Source organism: Pocillopora verrucosa, chromosome 3 (genome assembly GCF_036669915.1).
Source record: "Pocillopora verrucosa isolate sample1 chromosome 3, ASM3666991v2, whole genome shotgun sequence".
Classification (NCBI taxonomy): domain Eukaryota; kingdom Metazoa; phylum Cnidaria; class Anthozoa; order Scleractinia; family Pocilloporidae; genus Pocillopora; species Pocillopora verrucosa.
The window spans coordinates 27,298,466-27,314,934 of NC_089314.1; the positions used below are offsets into that span (position 1 = coordinate 27,298,466).

General features: G+C 39.1%; 2 protein-coding genes across 3 annotated transcripts; one reads left to right on the forward strand and one right to left on the reverse strand.

Moving 5' to 3' along the window:
• Positions 1 to 191: 191 nt before the first annotated feature.
• LOC131799243 (uncharacterized) lies at positions 192 to 4,085 on the reverse strand. 2 transcript variants are annotated; one of them, XM_066164618.1, is made up of 4 exons: positions 3,376 to 4,085; positions 2,875 to 2,936; positions 1,733 to 2,140; positions 192 to 1,108 (listed from the first exon to the last, which is right to left on the reverse strand). In XM_066164618.1, the coding sequence occupies exons 2-4, from the start codon at positions 2,923 to 2,925 to the stop codon at positions 467 to 469; spliced, it is 1,101 nt and encodes a 366-aa protein (XP_066020715.1). In that variant the 5' UTR covers positions 2,926 to 2,936; positions 3,376 to 4,085; the 3' UTR covers positions 192 to 466. The 2 variants fall into 2 exon arrangements, with proteins under 2 accessions (XP_066020715.1, XP_058972940.2); XM_059116957.2 differs by having other exon boundaries at positions 2,875 to 2,943; positions 3,376 to 4,084.
• Positions 4,086 to 7,647: 3,562 nt separating this feature from the next.
• LOC131799544 (inner centromere protein-like) lies at positions 7,648 to 15,764 on the forward strand. The gene is made up of 2 exons (XM_059117262.2): positions 7,648 to 9,451; positions 14,356 to 15,764. Exons 1-2 carry the CDS (start codon positions 7,803 to 7,805, stop codon positions 14,996 to 14,998), a joined length of 2,292 nt encoding a protein of 763 aa, XP_058973245.2. The 5' UTR covers positions 7,648 to 7,802; the 3' UTR covers positions 14,999 to 15,764.
• The last annotated feature ends 705 nt before the right edge of the window (positions 15,765 to 16,469 follow it).

Below are 16,469 nucleotides of genomic sequence, written 5' to 3' on the forward strand. Positions count from 1 at the left end.
CACGAGTCTCGTAGCCAGACGTTTTAAGGCCAAGCGGTTGTTACATTTTTGTTACACTTACACGGTAGGATCTGGGTACGAGATTGCCCCCCAACTATACAGAGTATACCACAGAATGGAAACACTTGATTTTTAACTACTCTGCACAGTGCAATGACTGATAGGCCTTTGAAACGAATATTTTGCCGGAATATTTTAATTCCATACAGCTTGGTGTGGGTTAAATAGTAAATAGTTACATGTGCAAATGTGCCTAAGCTTGACACATAGAGACTATGCGACAACTAGGCTAGAAATTACACTATGGCTAGGCATTCATACAGCAATGAAAGCACCAACCACGCGGAATGTTTCTTAAATGTTATTTTAGTGCGCGTTTTTAGCTAGCTCATCGATGTATCTGGAGCAATTCGTTCTTACAACAATGGCTAAGTAATCGAACCAAATCGCTTTTTTAATCTTTAAGTTATGTGTATACAGAAGGTGGTCGCATCAATTCGTCCAACACCTGGGCTAACTGGGCGCTCTTGTAGCTACCCTCACTTCTCTTTTCCTTCTCTGCTGCTGATTCGTTCCTTCTGGATGAGATTTGCTCGTTGCTTTTGCCCCTGTGCGCATTTTCTTTTACACTGCCACCACTGAGATTGCGAGAGGCACTAGTTACCAAGCCTTCAGCGTACCACTTGACAGGTTCAGACCCCGTGACTTTTTTTTCACCTGATCGAAGAAAGAAATCTCTCTTTTGGATATTGGGGTCAATTCTCTCCCTTCTTGCGGTCCGTGTTGGTAAAATGACCCCTGAGACATCAGGAATACATTCATGCCACACCTTTAGATACTTAGACGAGCTCGGAACACTCTGAAAGAATGGCGCACTTGCCTGCACATCGCAATGTTGTTGTTTTGCGCAGCGTTTCCTTATTTGGTCGGTCACATGACTTGGATCTGGGACATTTGTGTTAGGTGTAGAGGTAGATGAATCGGCAGGTGCAGAGCTGGTGCATGTCACAGAGTTACCCTCTCCCCACCGAGCTTGAGTTACTTTCACTCGTTTGCCAGGACTGCATTGTAATAACGCACGGTCGCCAACACACATGACGGTCACGTTCTGCGAAGTCAGGTCAACAAAACTGTTATTTCTCCCACTCTTTAAAAATTTTTCGTTTTGGTTCTTTAAGAATAGATACTAGTTAATAACAATTAAGCTGCCAGAGAACTTCAATTCAGTGATAAAATGGGAGTTCGGGTGCAACGCGGTCGGCACAATTTTCCAATCGAACGCTGATAAACTTTTCATAAATTAATCTTCACCAGAATTCCCTAGACGGCTATTCACTACTGTGTTCTTAGAAACTTTATGTCTGTCATCTTAACAGCAATGCAAATATTTCGTACGTTACTGCTATATGTGAATAGAAGTACCTTAAGTGACTAAAGGGGTAAGTTTCCAAAGAAACTGTGGTGCTGCGTCGGTGGGAGAGTATAGCAGGTAATTCAGTGTTAACAACTGAGTTGAAAACGTAAATTAACCACCGTAAAGGGTAGAAAAGCTGACGTTTCGAGCATTAGCCCTTCGTCAGAGCGATTGATGAAGGGCTAACGCTCGAAACGTCAGCTTTTCTACCCTTTACGGTGGCTAATTTACGTTTTCAACTCAGTTGTTAACACTAAATTACCTACCTTAAGAGACTGTCAGCCATGTCCGTAAGATTATCAATCTTGCTGCACTTACCGTTTGCACTGTATATAGCGGAGTATAAATATCCGTTGTTATCTTCCACATTGGATGCCCAGGGACTCCGGGCATTCCGACCTGTCCTGGCAAGCCTCCGAATCCCATTCCTCCTTTTGCCCCTGGGGGCCCCTGTGGCCCTGGAGGTCCGGGTGGTCCTGGTAACCCAACCTGGCCATGCTGCCCTGGGGGACCAGGCCATCCTGGCATGCCAGCTGATCCAGTGATTCCGGAACTACCAAGGGGACCTTTTGCTCCTGGAGGTCCCTGGGGGCCCGCGACTCCTCTTACAAAAAATCCCATGGAGAGTTCTTGGTTAAGAAGATCAAATGTTTGAATTGAATCCAGAATATCCTGGGTTATTTGGTCGCCAAGCCTCGGCCATTGTTCCCTCGGAATATGAACAAGCTAAAAGATAATCATGGTGTTGACAAGATTTATCTTGGACGAGTATCAAGATCAAATATAGATTGAAAAACTGGATCACAATTTCGTTTTAAAATTTATTCTCACTGCAATTGATACAAAATAGAGTTAATTTTTGGTTCATTGGCGAGCTCCCAGTCAATCCCTTTTGGTTGAAATTAAGTTTTTTTGTAGAACTGAAAATGAAATCTTCACGGGGTACACATTTTTGGCACGTGGCTAGTGTAAGCAATCCACACTATTTTCCCCGGCAAAAGTGTTTTGAAAGCGCCCAAAGGAAACGAGAGGCGGGTAAGTCAGCAGGTATGAACAGGTGTAACTTGGTGAATTAAAACCCAGCGATTTTAAGGGAAAGGTTTCCCAATGCCATTTTGGCAGACAATTTTTTTTCATTTAACAAAACAATTTAAGTTCTTCTATTTTGAACGTAAAGATTGCTTTAATTTGAGATTTGGTAATGGCCCTTCCCATCTTATCATTCTAGAGATTCTCGTTCATTTTCTTCTCAATTTTTTTCTGTTTGTATCCATAATTAAGCGACACTGTTACAGGTACTTGAGTTGATGTAAGGGTAACCAAAATGTCGTTTTATGCTCGTAGTTGATTTAAGACATTTTCCTATCTGAAGCCAACGCTCAGCAAATAGAGCTTTAGTTAAAGACTTTAAAAACTTGCCTTCTCACTCAATAGAGGTTTATAGAAAACTTCAATTTTACCTTTACAACGGCAACTAGTTGCATTAACAATATGACCCTGAAATATCCCATGACGGTTTGATCTACAAGCTTAAGATAAAAACAAATCAAATAACCAAAGTGTTCATGGTTGAAAAGTCTCTCAGTTGACCAAGTTAAAAATAACAAATAACTCGATAACCTTTCATCTCCTAACGTTCTTCAGTTATAAATTTATGACGCCACTATGGGTTCTTATAATTTAACCGTGTACCGCAGTATTGCCAGAAGAGTTTCGTTGCCATAAATTAATGACTTGAAAATTTAACAGACAACGAACTCGACAATGATTTCCGCTGCATGCGTATATCCCTCCTTTAATACCTTTTTTTCAGTTCCATACTAGTGGGATGCTAAATTCTGACAAATAGCAATCCTCCTTGACTTGAAAGGCGCAAAACGCTCTCTTGAAATGGGGGCGACAAATGGACTATGGCGAAAATAAATTATCCACTCTTTAGAAGGCTCAGTACTCATACTTACTAGACTGTAAATAGAATTGTCGTAACTAAACCATATTCAGTCAAGCTCCCTTTTTCTTCTCTGAAACTGGCGAGTCAACAACGATAGATGTACTGGCTGTTACCATAGGTTTGAAAGTTTGGAATGACCTGATGATCGAGATCCACAAATCACCGCGGGTGACGATTCTACCAAAGTGACGTCATCGTGTTTACAATTGGAAGAGTTAGCTCTCCCATCTAGTCAACGCATTGTCTTTGAAAGAAAGCTCGTTATCACATTTAATTTGTGGTTTCAGCAGTTAAACATGAAAGAAACGGTATTTTACTTTGCAGATTCATCTCCAAAACTGACTTTTCTACTCTCCCACGTTCTTTCCTTTTTACAAGTGGTTCCGACGGACATTGCAAACGAGACACCCAAACCCAAACAATTAGTTTCGTTTATTTTTATCATTTAAGTTCATTTAACGCCGGTGTTCTGCTGATATTGCTTACATCAGCGTCTTAGTTTACGGCATAGCTCCATCAAAGCGGAAGTACTTCAGCCACTGATCGAGAGCAAATCAACACCTTATATGTCCTAAGGAAAGCTCGTCTCTTCCAAACGTGATATCATGAAGCGAAAGTCTTCAAACAAAAGATATATTGCTATAATGACATCTACATGTACAACTTGTCTAACAAAGCACACTAATTATATTCCACCATGTAATTGTGCATTATAATCCAGTCACAATAAAGCATGCATTAAAGGGAATTAAAATTTGGTAAAAAATAAATAAACGAGCATCAACGAAAGAGCGCAAATTAACTTCTCACTAAAACCTATTTTTAACAACAGCGCAAAGCGTTTTGATGAAAACTGAAAGGTCACGGAAAACTCGATGGGGAATATGGCGTGGGAAATAAGACAGGATAAAAGCGGAGAAGGAAATTAATCAGAGTAGGAAAGCAGGAAATACTTTAAACACAATAACGTGGTCGAAGGAGGTCTGTAGCCGTCTGTTAATGACGGCGTAAAGCAAATGGGACATCTTGTGAGACGAAGGCCTCTTAACACGAAATGGGTGCAGGAGGATTCCTAAAAACATTGTACAATCAAATAATAGCTGCTAAATCATGTTGATAGATTGCGTGCCTGTCTTGAAGCACGTTTTCTTCTGGAAGAAGAGGAGCTTTCTTGTACCAAGCCCTGAGGCAATATTGACTGTTATCGACTGACAAAATAGACAATAATCAAATTTCTAGTACCTTCTCAAACTGATTCGCGAATTATAGAAAGCCGACCGGAAAACCACTAGATTTAAACCAAAACCAAATTTACAGGCAGAAGTTAGCATTTATGATCTCTTAAATAGCCGGAATAGCTCGCGTTAATGCTTTAGTAAAGCACATTAGTAACATCATCCAGTGCTTTGTAAATATTTGTTCCACTTCATTTCTCTTCGATCACGTTTTTTTCTATTGCCTTTTGTTTTGCAGAGATGCAAAACGGAATTCCAGCCGACAAACACAGGTCTCTATTTCAAGTGGCTTACAAAAGATTCAAACTCTGGAACTGCGTCAGAAAGCCAAAAACATCTTAGAAAAATTTCCTGCTCCTCAATTATCTTTCGTTAGCGGTTTTTAGTTTTCTATTTCCGACCAGAACTATAAGCTTGCAGCTCCTGGAAAATAAGGTTTACCAATGATTATCCATTATATATCTTCTTAAATATCTCTGAAGATAATTCATCAACAGGTAATGCTTTCTCAATGGAGCATCAACGCAGTAGAGGTACTGATTTACTAGAAACTGTTCGGATGGCATCCTGATAGCAACAGATATACTGAAAGGCCAGCAAGCCACGCACAACATTTTAAAAAATTACTGACATAGTTTTCCACAATAATCAAATAATAATTTTTTTCTATTTAACCTCATTTCTTAAACCAACAAAAAATTTATTCTCGATTCCTGTCGCGCGATAGTGGTGAGGGCGAGGCCCTTATCAAATGTCACCCATAGAAATTTAGTTTCAGTGTAAATCTACTAGTCGTTCAAAATTAAACTGTTGTACAGTCTCATGGTTTTTTTAGGTAGCGTGGCCAAGCAGATTAAAGCATTTGGGTAGGACACTGGCAGATTATTAGATAATCAAAGCTGGCATTCCAGGTTCTGCTTTGCTTCTTTGCCAAGTTTTTGTCCTCTTATGTTAATTGAAAAGAGTTCAATAACTCTAAGGTATATTGAATCACTGAGAAGTCGACTCAAGTCGATCTTCCTCGAGAAATTCTTTTTTAACGAAAACTAACAGGAATTGTCTCTAATCGACTTCATCCGTTATTCATTTGAAATCTAATAACCAATTCATACAAAAACTTGAGTTGATCTTTTTCCAGCCCTTTTCACCGCTATTCACAAAGTCAAATAAGACCTCGTTAGTCCATCCAGGGCTGAACCCTTCATTAATTCTCTCAAGAATGCACTAACACCTGATATTTCCCAGACACTACCAAGAGCCGGACAGCCAATATAAGCGAAGAAACCGGAATAAAGGAAGCCAGGAGGGTCAGCTGTAGTAATCACTGGCTTTTCTTAAACGTGTTGTTATCAAGTTCGGAATCTGTGCTCAAAGGACCAGCACGATTCGGGTAAATGTAACCGTTGATTGTTGTTAAAAGAATAATTTACTGTCTCAGGGATTAGTTTCTATACGGGGAACGTTAATCTCGTCGTGCGAAAATGAATAAAAAAATAAAAAAAAAAAACGCGCATCATTTTTTTGCTTTTGCGTCTCCTTTGCTAGCTGGACGCCTGGAATACTTTAAATTTATAATTTAAGAAACAAATTTTCGAAACGAGAAACGAGGAAAAAAAAAACTATAACAACAACAGCAACTGCAAAAATAAAACTGATGACCCCATTAGGTTTACGGAGAGTCATGTTGTTTCCCGTGATATTAGATCAGCACTCAGGGTCGATAAACACGAATTTCAAAGTGAACCAAATTTTCCACCATTTATAGCAAGTACTGATTCAACCGTGGATCTGTCTTTCTCGTTTCTAAAAAACAACCAAACATTTTACGTTGATTTGAATGTCAGGATTTAAAACTGAATTCATAATGAAAAGGCGTTCTGGTATGTTTAACATATAACTAATAGCCAAAAACTGACAACTAATTGATTGGAAAATAAAATCTGAAATTCTTTCTTAAGAGTTCTTTGATTGAGGAACGTTCATGTCCTTTTCCTCAAGTTATGTGGAACTGTGAAAAATTCGATGCAATGAGCGAAGATTTGTTTCCTTGTGTGAGATATGTGAAAATTCATTGCGAAAGATGTATTAATTCATTTGTGGTTAACATTTTAGTACATGCCCACCCAAATTCAGCTCTTCCCTTACCTCTTACATTGATATTTCCCATGAGAGAATGTCTTTCTTGTTCAAGTCTTGACGTCAGAGGATTCATGAAACGACAAAATGACGGAATCTGGTAAATCCTACAGATTAAATAACTGATTTAGATAAAGGAAACTGTAGGTGAGGTGTAAAAATGACTCTTCGCTTTCATACTTTGAAAGGTCTGACGTGACATTCTGCGAGTCTAATTTACTTGTTTTACTGAGTATCACGTTTAATGGATATTTAGAAAATCACTTAAGACCTGGATTAAAGTAACCTTAAAGTTCTAATCTTCTTCAAATTAGCCTTTTGTCTCGAAAATCCGGAGAGAATGAATAAGTGTACCTCAAAATCACCTCAAATGCGAAGGACGACGCGGTGTTAATTAATTTGTGGTTGCTCTATTAAGCAACAACCACGACTCTACAAGAAAAAATTTACTGAGGAAAAAGTTAGAAAGACCATATAGGAAAGCAGCAACTGAGAACCCAAGTGTACCTGAAATCGCTCAATGTTCGTGTTATTCGTGACTCTGGTGTCAGATATGCCTTGATATCTGATTACTGAGGGGTTCACTATAAAAATTAGAGGAAACAATAAACATGTGACGTCTTTAGTAAACAGTAATCGCTAATTACTCACGTAAATAATGTCTTAATAAAATCTGCACCCAGGGCCATTGCTGTGAATTGTTAAACCAAAATATTTAATTTCATGTTCTACATCCAGAAAAAAATTGACGAAGAGACTCAAAATGACATGCTAGAGATCATTGGATCGGAAGTGTGGAATGAACTTTCACCATAAATAGTATCGTGGCAGAGAATGACCACCGGAAATCAAAAAGGAACCTCACTGATGTCATTGTCACACTATGCGGTGACGTTACCAGTTGCGCGGTGTTGTATAAAGGGAGAACAAGTGCCAACGAGTGTATCACAAATATAAAGTCGCTTGTGTCATAAAGTCGTGTGGTGTTTGGTGTCTGCTGACTCAAGTCAGAGAAGAAATATTTCTTCAGTCAAGAGCATATGTGCAACGTTAGAAAGTCTAAAAAATGACAAATCATCTGGGAGCGCAGTCTTTGACCGAAGATAACCAAGTGGTTTCAATTGAGTTACCAAATGGATCAACAGAAAAGATTGAAGTTCGCGATAAACGGAACGCGACTGTCAGGGACTTAAAGGTCACCTGTGAGTTGCAATTTGGTATCCCATGTAATCTACAGCAAGTCAGCGCTTTGAAAAACCCAAACCAGGAGTTAAACGACTGGATGCCCCTCACAGAAGCTATTCAGATGATGGGCAATGATGCTGTCGTTGTCGTTAAAGTACCTGTGTGGTGGAACAAGTTTATTTGCGTTTGCTTGAACAATGATATCGAGAACGTTTGCATAAGAACTAAGCTTCCTATGCAACAGATCAGTAAAGAGGAGCGATTGTTTGTCGCTTTTTACATCGCTTGCTGCGGTGGACATGAAAAATTACTGGAGCGGCTCCAAACTATGGACATTCAGTGCGACCATCAAACAACTACTCGAGCGGGTAGGAATCTTTTTCACGCTGCTGCAGCAAGTGGAAAGGTAAACTGTGTGGAGTTTGTGGCCAAACATTTGATCAAACCATCAAAGGAGAACTTAACACTAATAGACATTAATAGAGAGACCCCGATTGATATTGCGCGACGATTAAATTATAGCGAGACGGAAAGATTACTTTATAAATACGTGTATAATGAAAAGGGCGAACGAATGGAACGCAATTCCGCCGAGTCTGGAATAGATTTGAGCGAAGAAAGCGAGTCAGAGGACTCTGTGGAAGAAAAAAACCGATCAAGAGGAAACATTTCCGCATGCGAAGGACAAGATGATGGTGACAGCAGAAGTGCAGATGTGATTAAACCAATTTGTGTCAAGGACGAGGAATTAGTGATCACCGAGTGTGACGAAGGATTGAGTTTTGCTGTGAACTCGAAATCAGAACAGGTGACGCCCCCAAATTCACATGTTGGAGTGAATCAACAAGATGGCTTGGCAACGTGTGAGAGGAGCCTTCAACAAGCGCACAGTCCATGTTCTTCAGAAAGCTCTGACGAGTCGTCAAATATTTCCCACAGGCCGAGTAGACCGCAAACCCTTAATGTGCAATCCAATCAACACTTGCTCCAACGGCGGTTTAAGGAAACCGATCCTTACAGGCCAAAGAGCGCGCGAACTGTGCGCTGTCCGAAAATCTACCTCGAGGAAGAGGAAGAAACTGATGTAAATGAAAATCATCTGCCTCCTTTAGAAGGCCAAACACAGAAACCTCATGCCCTTGGAAACGTCCTGAGCTCATCCGCGTCTAACCTGCAAATTAGGAGAATGAAACAAGCTCTTGTACGAACTAACAGCGGGCCGAATTCTCCCATGTTGAATCGACGATTGAATCCGACGGAAGAGTCACCTACCGATGATATTGTCTCGAAAAGCGCGCCAGGTTCTCCACAGAGTCCACGATTGTTGTTCAAGCCATCGCGCAGTACCGCTCCGGTTTCGCCAAAATTTTCAAGAGCACTGCTGGATCGAAGACGCGGCTCTGAGCCGGTAGCAGCTATGAACAAGATGAATGGTGTCAGGTTTCCTCGCACGACCATTACAGCTGATCTACACGGAGACATCAAGGGACAACCTGCCTCTCCTATAATGTTCAGAAGAGGCAAGGCAAGGTAGGTACATACTCGTTAACTATCAATATATAAGTGGCCTCTGCCTTTCTTTATTGACCCTTTTCCAAATTGGAATTGTTGTACAGTCTCACAAGCAAAGCACGAGGATGTGAACATTGCCATCCTTTAGAATGACCGACTATATAGCTTAACAGAACAAGCTCAGTTTCCATGACTTGCAACACAGTGACTTTAATTTGTTACCTTCGCACGCTCTATAGCGTCTGCGAAGTTCTTATCCGGACTTACTGCTGCTTCATAAATATTAATAGTTTGGCAAGTAAACAAACTCTTGCTTGTGCAATATGTCTAAAGATTATGTGTTGCCGATTGTGAAATCTACACGAACGCAATTAAGAGAAAACAGTTATTTTTCTTTAAAAAATTTGCATGGTCGAAGAGCTTAAAAATAAAAATAAAGTTGAGAGATGTCGTAACTTTAAATCAGTTGTAAGTTGAAACTGGTTGTGTGGAGCCACTCTACGTGACGTTTTTGGTTTCATGTATATAACACCAGTTGACCTTAACTTCTCCGCTGTCACAAACTTTTTTCCACGAACGTGCTCTTTTGATTTAGCATATTCAAATGAATAAGAGGAAACCAGTTTATTAACAAAGAGATAGATAAACGCTAAAGAACAGAGCGTTTAAGGTTGTAATTTCGATTACACGTTCACATAATCAGTTTTATTGAAAAAACAATTCATAAGTTAATTTAACCAGACTGTTTTAAATCGTGTAACTGGTTACATTTAAAGCTTTTCCGTTGTGTTTTGGAGTTGTTCTTAGGTAATGTTTTAACTTAACTTCTATAATTTGCCGTCGGTACTTGAAACAACACGACCTACGATTGTAAACAAATACCAGAGCTCTATAATAAACTTATCGAGCCAGCTTTCCATTTTTTTCCCCGCTCAAAAGTGCTTTTGTTGAACAAGCTATGATAGTTTTAGGTTTAAATACATGTTTTTCTTTTATGAGGAAAAACCTTAGAGAGTTTTCTTTTCAGTCTGATGATTTGTTTTCTCTGTAATTCACGAGTGTGAGACTATTTATCTGGACTCGTTCCTAATTAAATTTTGTGATCTCTCAAAGCACCCTATGACGACCTTTACCTACGTTTAGACCACAAATAAGTGGTTTCATTTTCACCCACAAATCGTTGTAACACAAACAAGTCAAAAATTCAAGATCTTCTTAAGTACGAATGGATCCTAGTAAACAGTTTTAATTCGAAAACGTGATTATTGATTTCATAAACGAACACAAATAATCCTGTGTTCCAGTTGAAAGAACCTGAATGAACTCGAACAGATTGAAATATTGGATGTGTTATTTTAGCCACGCGGGAAGCTCATTAATTTTCATGCAAAAGAAAAGAATAACTTCTCATCATCAGTTATTTTAGGCTACAGACTTCTGTCATGAGAGTATACAAAGTCTATAACCAAAACACAGTTTCTTTTGCCCTAAGAGAAACTTTACTTGGTCAGTTTTTTTTTAATAAAATCGTTGTGCTACACCACAGCGAACAGTTCCACAACGCTTGCTAACTGTAGAATCAATGTCGCGCGATTTTTCTTTTTTGTAAACACGACACTGTTGGGTATTTTGGTCCTGAAGAGACGTGCACTATTGTTCCTTGGCCTGTCCTGTTTTCGTCGATCGGTGATGTTGTTAATTAATTTGCGAACAGCTTACCCGGCTTAGAATGACCCGGAAAAAATACGCTTTTTTATGAGTTGACTTGACGCGTTTCCGACCATCCGCCGAGACATTCACAAAACTACAATCACTGAACTGTAGCTTATTGAGAACACATTCGTCAGAAATGATTACATTGTCAACTTGTCTCATGTCTGTCACTTGTGCAAGTCAATACTGGAGAGAAAGAAAAGAAAACTCGAGGAAAAGACCATAAATATCGTTTAAAAATAAACATTACCTTTCAGGGTGGAAGGGAGGTGATGCCTTAAATATTATGATTTTTTCTTTTCAAACCGGCTGACTACCAAACAGACTTAAGTAAGAGAATATTCTCTTGACTTAACCAATATTTCCTTTCCGATATAAAACCGGAACTGGACCAATGAGAGAGCGTGATCAGAATAATTTTGTTTATCTCGGTTATTTTGTTAAGCGGTCGGATAAATCGACTACAATATCCGGGATTACTAAAACCTTCATTTGTTTTCTCAAGTCTTTTCTTTGACCAAAGTTGTCCCCACGTTCTCCAAATTGCGGTCACTTTGTCTAAACAAGAGAAGTCAAATGTTCTTCGGAAACAAAAGCACTCAAGGGGTAGTCATTTCAGGTCGTTCTCAGTGCACTGAAAACAAAACCAATGCAAGCAAAATCGAGTATTGTATGCAGAAGTATTTAGATGAATGTCACATGTGGTGTAGAATTGACTGACGGCGCCAGATTTCTGAATCCACATTACACTTATTAAACCTTTACATGTTATTCCACTGTGTGGACAAGGATTAAGTTTGCTTTCACTTGAATGTCATTTTAACGCATCGCTTAAATTAATTGGGATACAGCGTTCAGTTAATCAGTTGACTAGCCGTTGAAGCACGGTGGATAAGCCATTGGTTCAAACGGATATATGGCAAGCGCTGGTAAAAATTAGGTAAGATTTTCTTAGTGGGGGACCTTCGGATAGGTGGTCCTGTTTCAAGACGTGTCCCTAAAGGAAATTCTTACTGTAAGTTAATAAGCTTTCGCGATAACCCAATGAAGGGTTTAATGAACTAATGAACTAAAAATGGATGTTAGCATTCCTGAAACAAGAAAGCTAGGACGGCGACTGATTCTTCTCAGTAGCTTGAAGAGTAACTACGGGTGCGTTTCTGACGGAGAAACGGGATTTAGGCAACACTTTTTACGTGATCTGGTTCACAAGACCAAAGAGATTGAATGTCACAGCGAGAATTTTTGTTTTAAAAATTGATGGCGTATGCACGCTCATTAGGCCTGGCTGCTCAAAGGACTGACGCAAACTTCCTTGGTCATAAATGACTGTTGCCTGCTTTCGCGAAACAGGATAGTCTCTCTCTCTGAAAAAAAAAACCATCTTTCTTAGTCATTATAGTATTGCCATCGATTTCTTAGTTCTTTCGGAAAGCTCGAGTTTATCGACTTCTCCATCAAAAGCACATTGCACGATTTCATCTTGAAGTACTTTGCTGTGTTTAACAAATGTTAACAAGTACTATTCCGGATGTCCTTCAGGAAGCCCTACAGTTTTTTCTTTTTTGAAGCGCTAAGATCTTATCGTCTAAATCCAGCAATCTGGTCTTCAGGACAAAACTTTAAGATTACGGAAATGTTCTAAGATTTCGTGTGGCAGTCAGAACTGATATGGTAAACAAACTGTCTGAAAATTTCTGGAAATGTGCAATCAAAAACATTTCTTTCACAGAACGTCAGGCACTTGTTGGTCATTTTGTGATACAGACAAGAATCTCTTGGATATATTTTCTGCACTTTTACAACTTTGAAGCAATTTCATCTTTTTTAGACATCTTTTTTTCATTCAAAAAGAGTGTTGAATACTGATTAGTATTATTCAAATAACCATGCTTTAGTTAGCGCCAGAAAAGTTTACCTCTAGAAATTCGCCACGCTTCCACACTTTGAGTGGAAAAACCGTTCAAAAATTGCTCGGAAAATATTAGCGATCCTAGAATGTTTGATATGAAGGAATTACGATGAGAAATAACCGAGGTTTTAAGGTGGAAGGGAAGGAAAGCCGTCAAATGACGTCATCAAGTAACGGAACAATTGAGGAAATGTAAAGTATAAGTTGTATCTTCTTTAGTATTGATGCAGCAGATATGAATGGAAGCAAATTCTTCATTCAGCATCTTTGCATTCAGGAACACATTTGAAAACGTTTTCTTTCCTTTGGTTAAGTACTTATATGGTCTTGCATCAAAGTCTTAACAGAACAGCTCGCCTTGCTACCATGAGAGGCGACTTTAAAACCGTGGGAACTAATCAAAACTGTGTTGACATTTGCCTATTGTTGACCACTTTTGGCGGCGCAAACATAACATCACACGATAGTGTGAGGTGTTATCGTTCATCTAATTACTTCGACTTAAGCTCTTTACTTTCCCAAGCCGCATCGCACGGCGCTGACAGAAGAAGCCAGACCTTTTTGTAACCATTTCGACGAAGGAACATTAATCTATTCGTCTGCTGTAAACTGCAAGCACAAAACTGATCTATCTCAGACGTGCGAATAACGCGAATGTACGCTGTAAATAGAACTTAAAATGGCCGTAGCACTTTTAGAACTTAAAATAAACTTAGTGTAGTTGGAATTGAGACGTTTTATCTTGTAAAGTTTCATCTTGCCATACGTTCGAGTTTTCGAGGACCTTTTTAGCTACAAATATGTAAGCTTCTTTATAGCCAGACCGCCCTGAGAAAAAAAAGCTTTTTATCTCACGGAAAGCCATTGACCTTACTGGTCGTGGCTACTAATTAGAACGGTGTCTGTTCTCACAAAGCTCGCATTGGTCAAGGTTCACAAAGACACATTGATCAGCTTAAACAGAGCACATACCACTTGAGTAAATTGTTCTCAAGATATCCAAACCAAACTTGAACACTTGACAAATACTTTCTGCGGATATTCAACTAGCAATACGAGCCGGGAGGGATGCAGCTGTCTTCAAGTTACTACCCGAACACCTAGACGTCTATCTGACAAAAGGTTTTTCCTTGCTTGATGAGCATGATTGCGAGAGGGTCTCTTCCTTTGAATAAATCTCCCCCACTATTTTTGTTGTAAGTTGTAAAATCAAGTGAATGGGTATTTTTCTTTTTTTTTTTCTCTATGTTGTAAATAGATAGAGAGAACTGACCGCTGTTTTCTTTGTTTGTCTTAGGTCTGTTTGTGAGGTTAGTCTAGCCGATTCCCTAAAAGATCTACGCTGTCACAAAGATATGGACGAAGAGGAACGACTGGATCGACCCTGGAATGCATGGATTGCTGTCAGGAAGGAATCCTTACAAGCTGTAAGCCCTGAGCCTATATTTGATTCACGAAAGAAGTCTTTCCAACAATGGCTCAGCGAAAAGGATCTTAGTCACTTGAGGGGACTCTTTGCAAAAGCTCAAGAGGCTGCTAAGACAAACGAGAAACAAGCAAAATTGCTCAAGGGAAAATCTTTTGAAGAATGGTTAGAGGACAAGCAGCGAGAGTATGAGAGGGAAAAAGAAAAGGAGAAAGGTTTGGAAGACCAGCAGAAACAGCAAGAGGACAAGAAGAACCAGCGAAGGAGAATGTCTCAAGCCAAGTACGACAAATGGCTGCATCAGAAGGAACGCGACGCTCTGTTGATGGAAGAAAAAAGAGAGCAAATGGCAAAACAAAAACACGAACTTTTGAAAAAGAAGTGGGAAGAAGAAGATGAAATGAAGAAAAATTGTAAACAGCCGCTAGGCCGAACTCAGAGTTTACCTGTGGAGGACCGGGCACTACCAACTCGACAAGTAATAAACAAACATAGATTTACAAGTTTAAAGTAGCTTCTAACTCACACTATAGGAATATTTTCTCCATCCTTTAGAGTAGTGTACACATAATGTTTTCTGTTCGAAGTTTGAATGTAATTATGTATCTGTTAGGTTTTGCTGTCTCTTTTTCCTCAGCACAACTAATTCACTCTTATGCACACTATGAATGATCATAAGGGAATATTTTCTAGTTTGAGATAAGGTTTCTCTCGCTTTCGCAGGTGACGGTGGTTCACTTTTGTCTCCCGATGATTTCTTACGTTTAAAATAGTTACTTACAGTTACGGAAAGGGAACAGTCTGACTGTAAATTTAAAGGCACACCTGATATTCAGTAAAGTCTGTTCACCTCGAGATGATATTTAGCGATGCCACCGACATAGCACATCACAAGAGTGGTGTTGTTACTTGTGACAAAATTAGGCCAACGACGATAATATTGCTCATAGAACCTGATTCAAGCTTCGCGAGAAATAGCTAAAAACGTTAACAAATTGTTTTTTCAATTGATAATGGTAGCTTAGACTGGTTAGGTTTCGTATCAAGCTGTTCAGCCAAGAGGAAAAGAGAAGTGTGATTGAGTTTGTGGTAAGTGTATTTATTTCTCAGCACACAATATATTTGAGGTGTCAGTTGAACATTTATGAAGACCGTAGGGTAATTGTAGTTTAGGACAAGCTTGTTATAAGTGATTTACAAAGGGTAGATCTGAATTGATAAGGTTAATTTCAAATCGAATTAAATAAATTAATTGATTCATATCAGAGCAAAATGAAGGTTTGAATGTGTTTTTCTTTCCCTCGAATAATCTTAAGTTGCTCAAACCACTCCTGGAAGCAGCAAATAAATAAAACTCGCACAACACCCTCAACCACGAACACACGAAACCAGGAGCCCATTGGGCTCCTAATGAAACTTGATCCTTTGCAAACTCGGTCACCCGCGTTTTCCCGCGCTTCAAACAGATTGCTTGTCTATTATTTCTCGCTCTTCTCATTGGGTCCTTGATCTATAAATCCTCTTTGTTCTTATTGGCTGGAGTGTAACTAATTTAAGATATTTAATCTAAATAAACCTAATTGTGTGACCCGCAAACTACTGTAGTTTAAATCCTTTAGTTTTGTGACAATTGTGATCCCAAATCAGTGTCAAGGATGTTTTAAGTGGCACTCGTGATCAAACTAGCTGGTAAAGCGTTATATTTTCCAAAACCCCACGACTAATTGAGAGTATCCCTATTTGAACGAGCTCAAATAACATTCTCATAATCAATTTTTATTCTTGATTAATGTCATGTCAAATTTGCATTTTTACTATTCAAGGCAATTGTTTAGTTCGATGTGCTTCGTTGAGCCCACTATCTACCTTGTGACAAGATTCTCCTTTTGAATCGAAGTAAAATTTTTCACCTAGATGCAAGAGAATTGCTGAGTCTATCGAATTTCTTAAAAAAGAAAAAGAATAAACAGTTTCACGCAAAGACA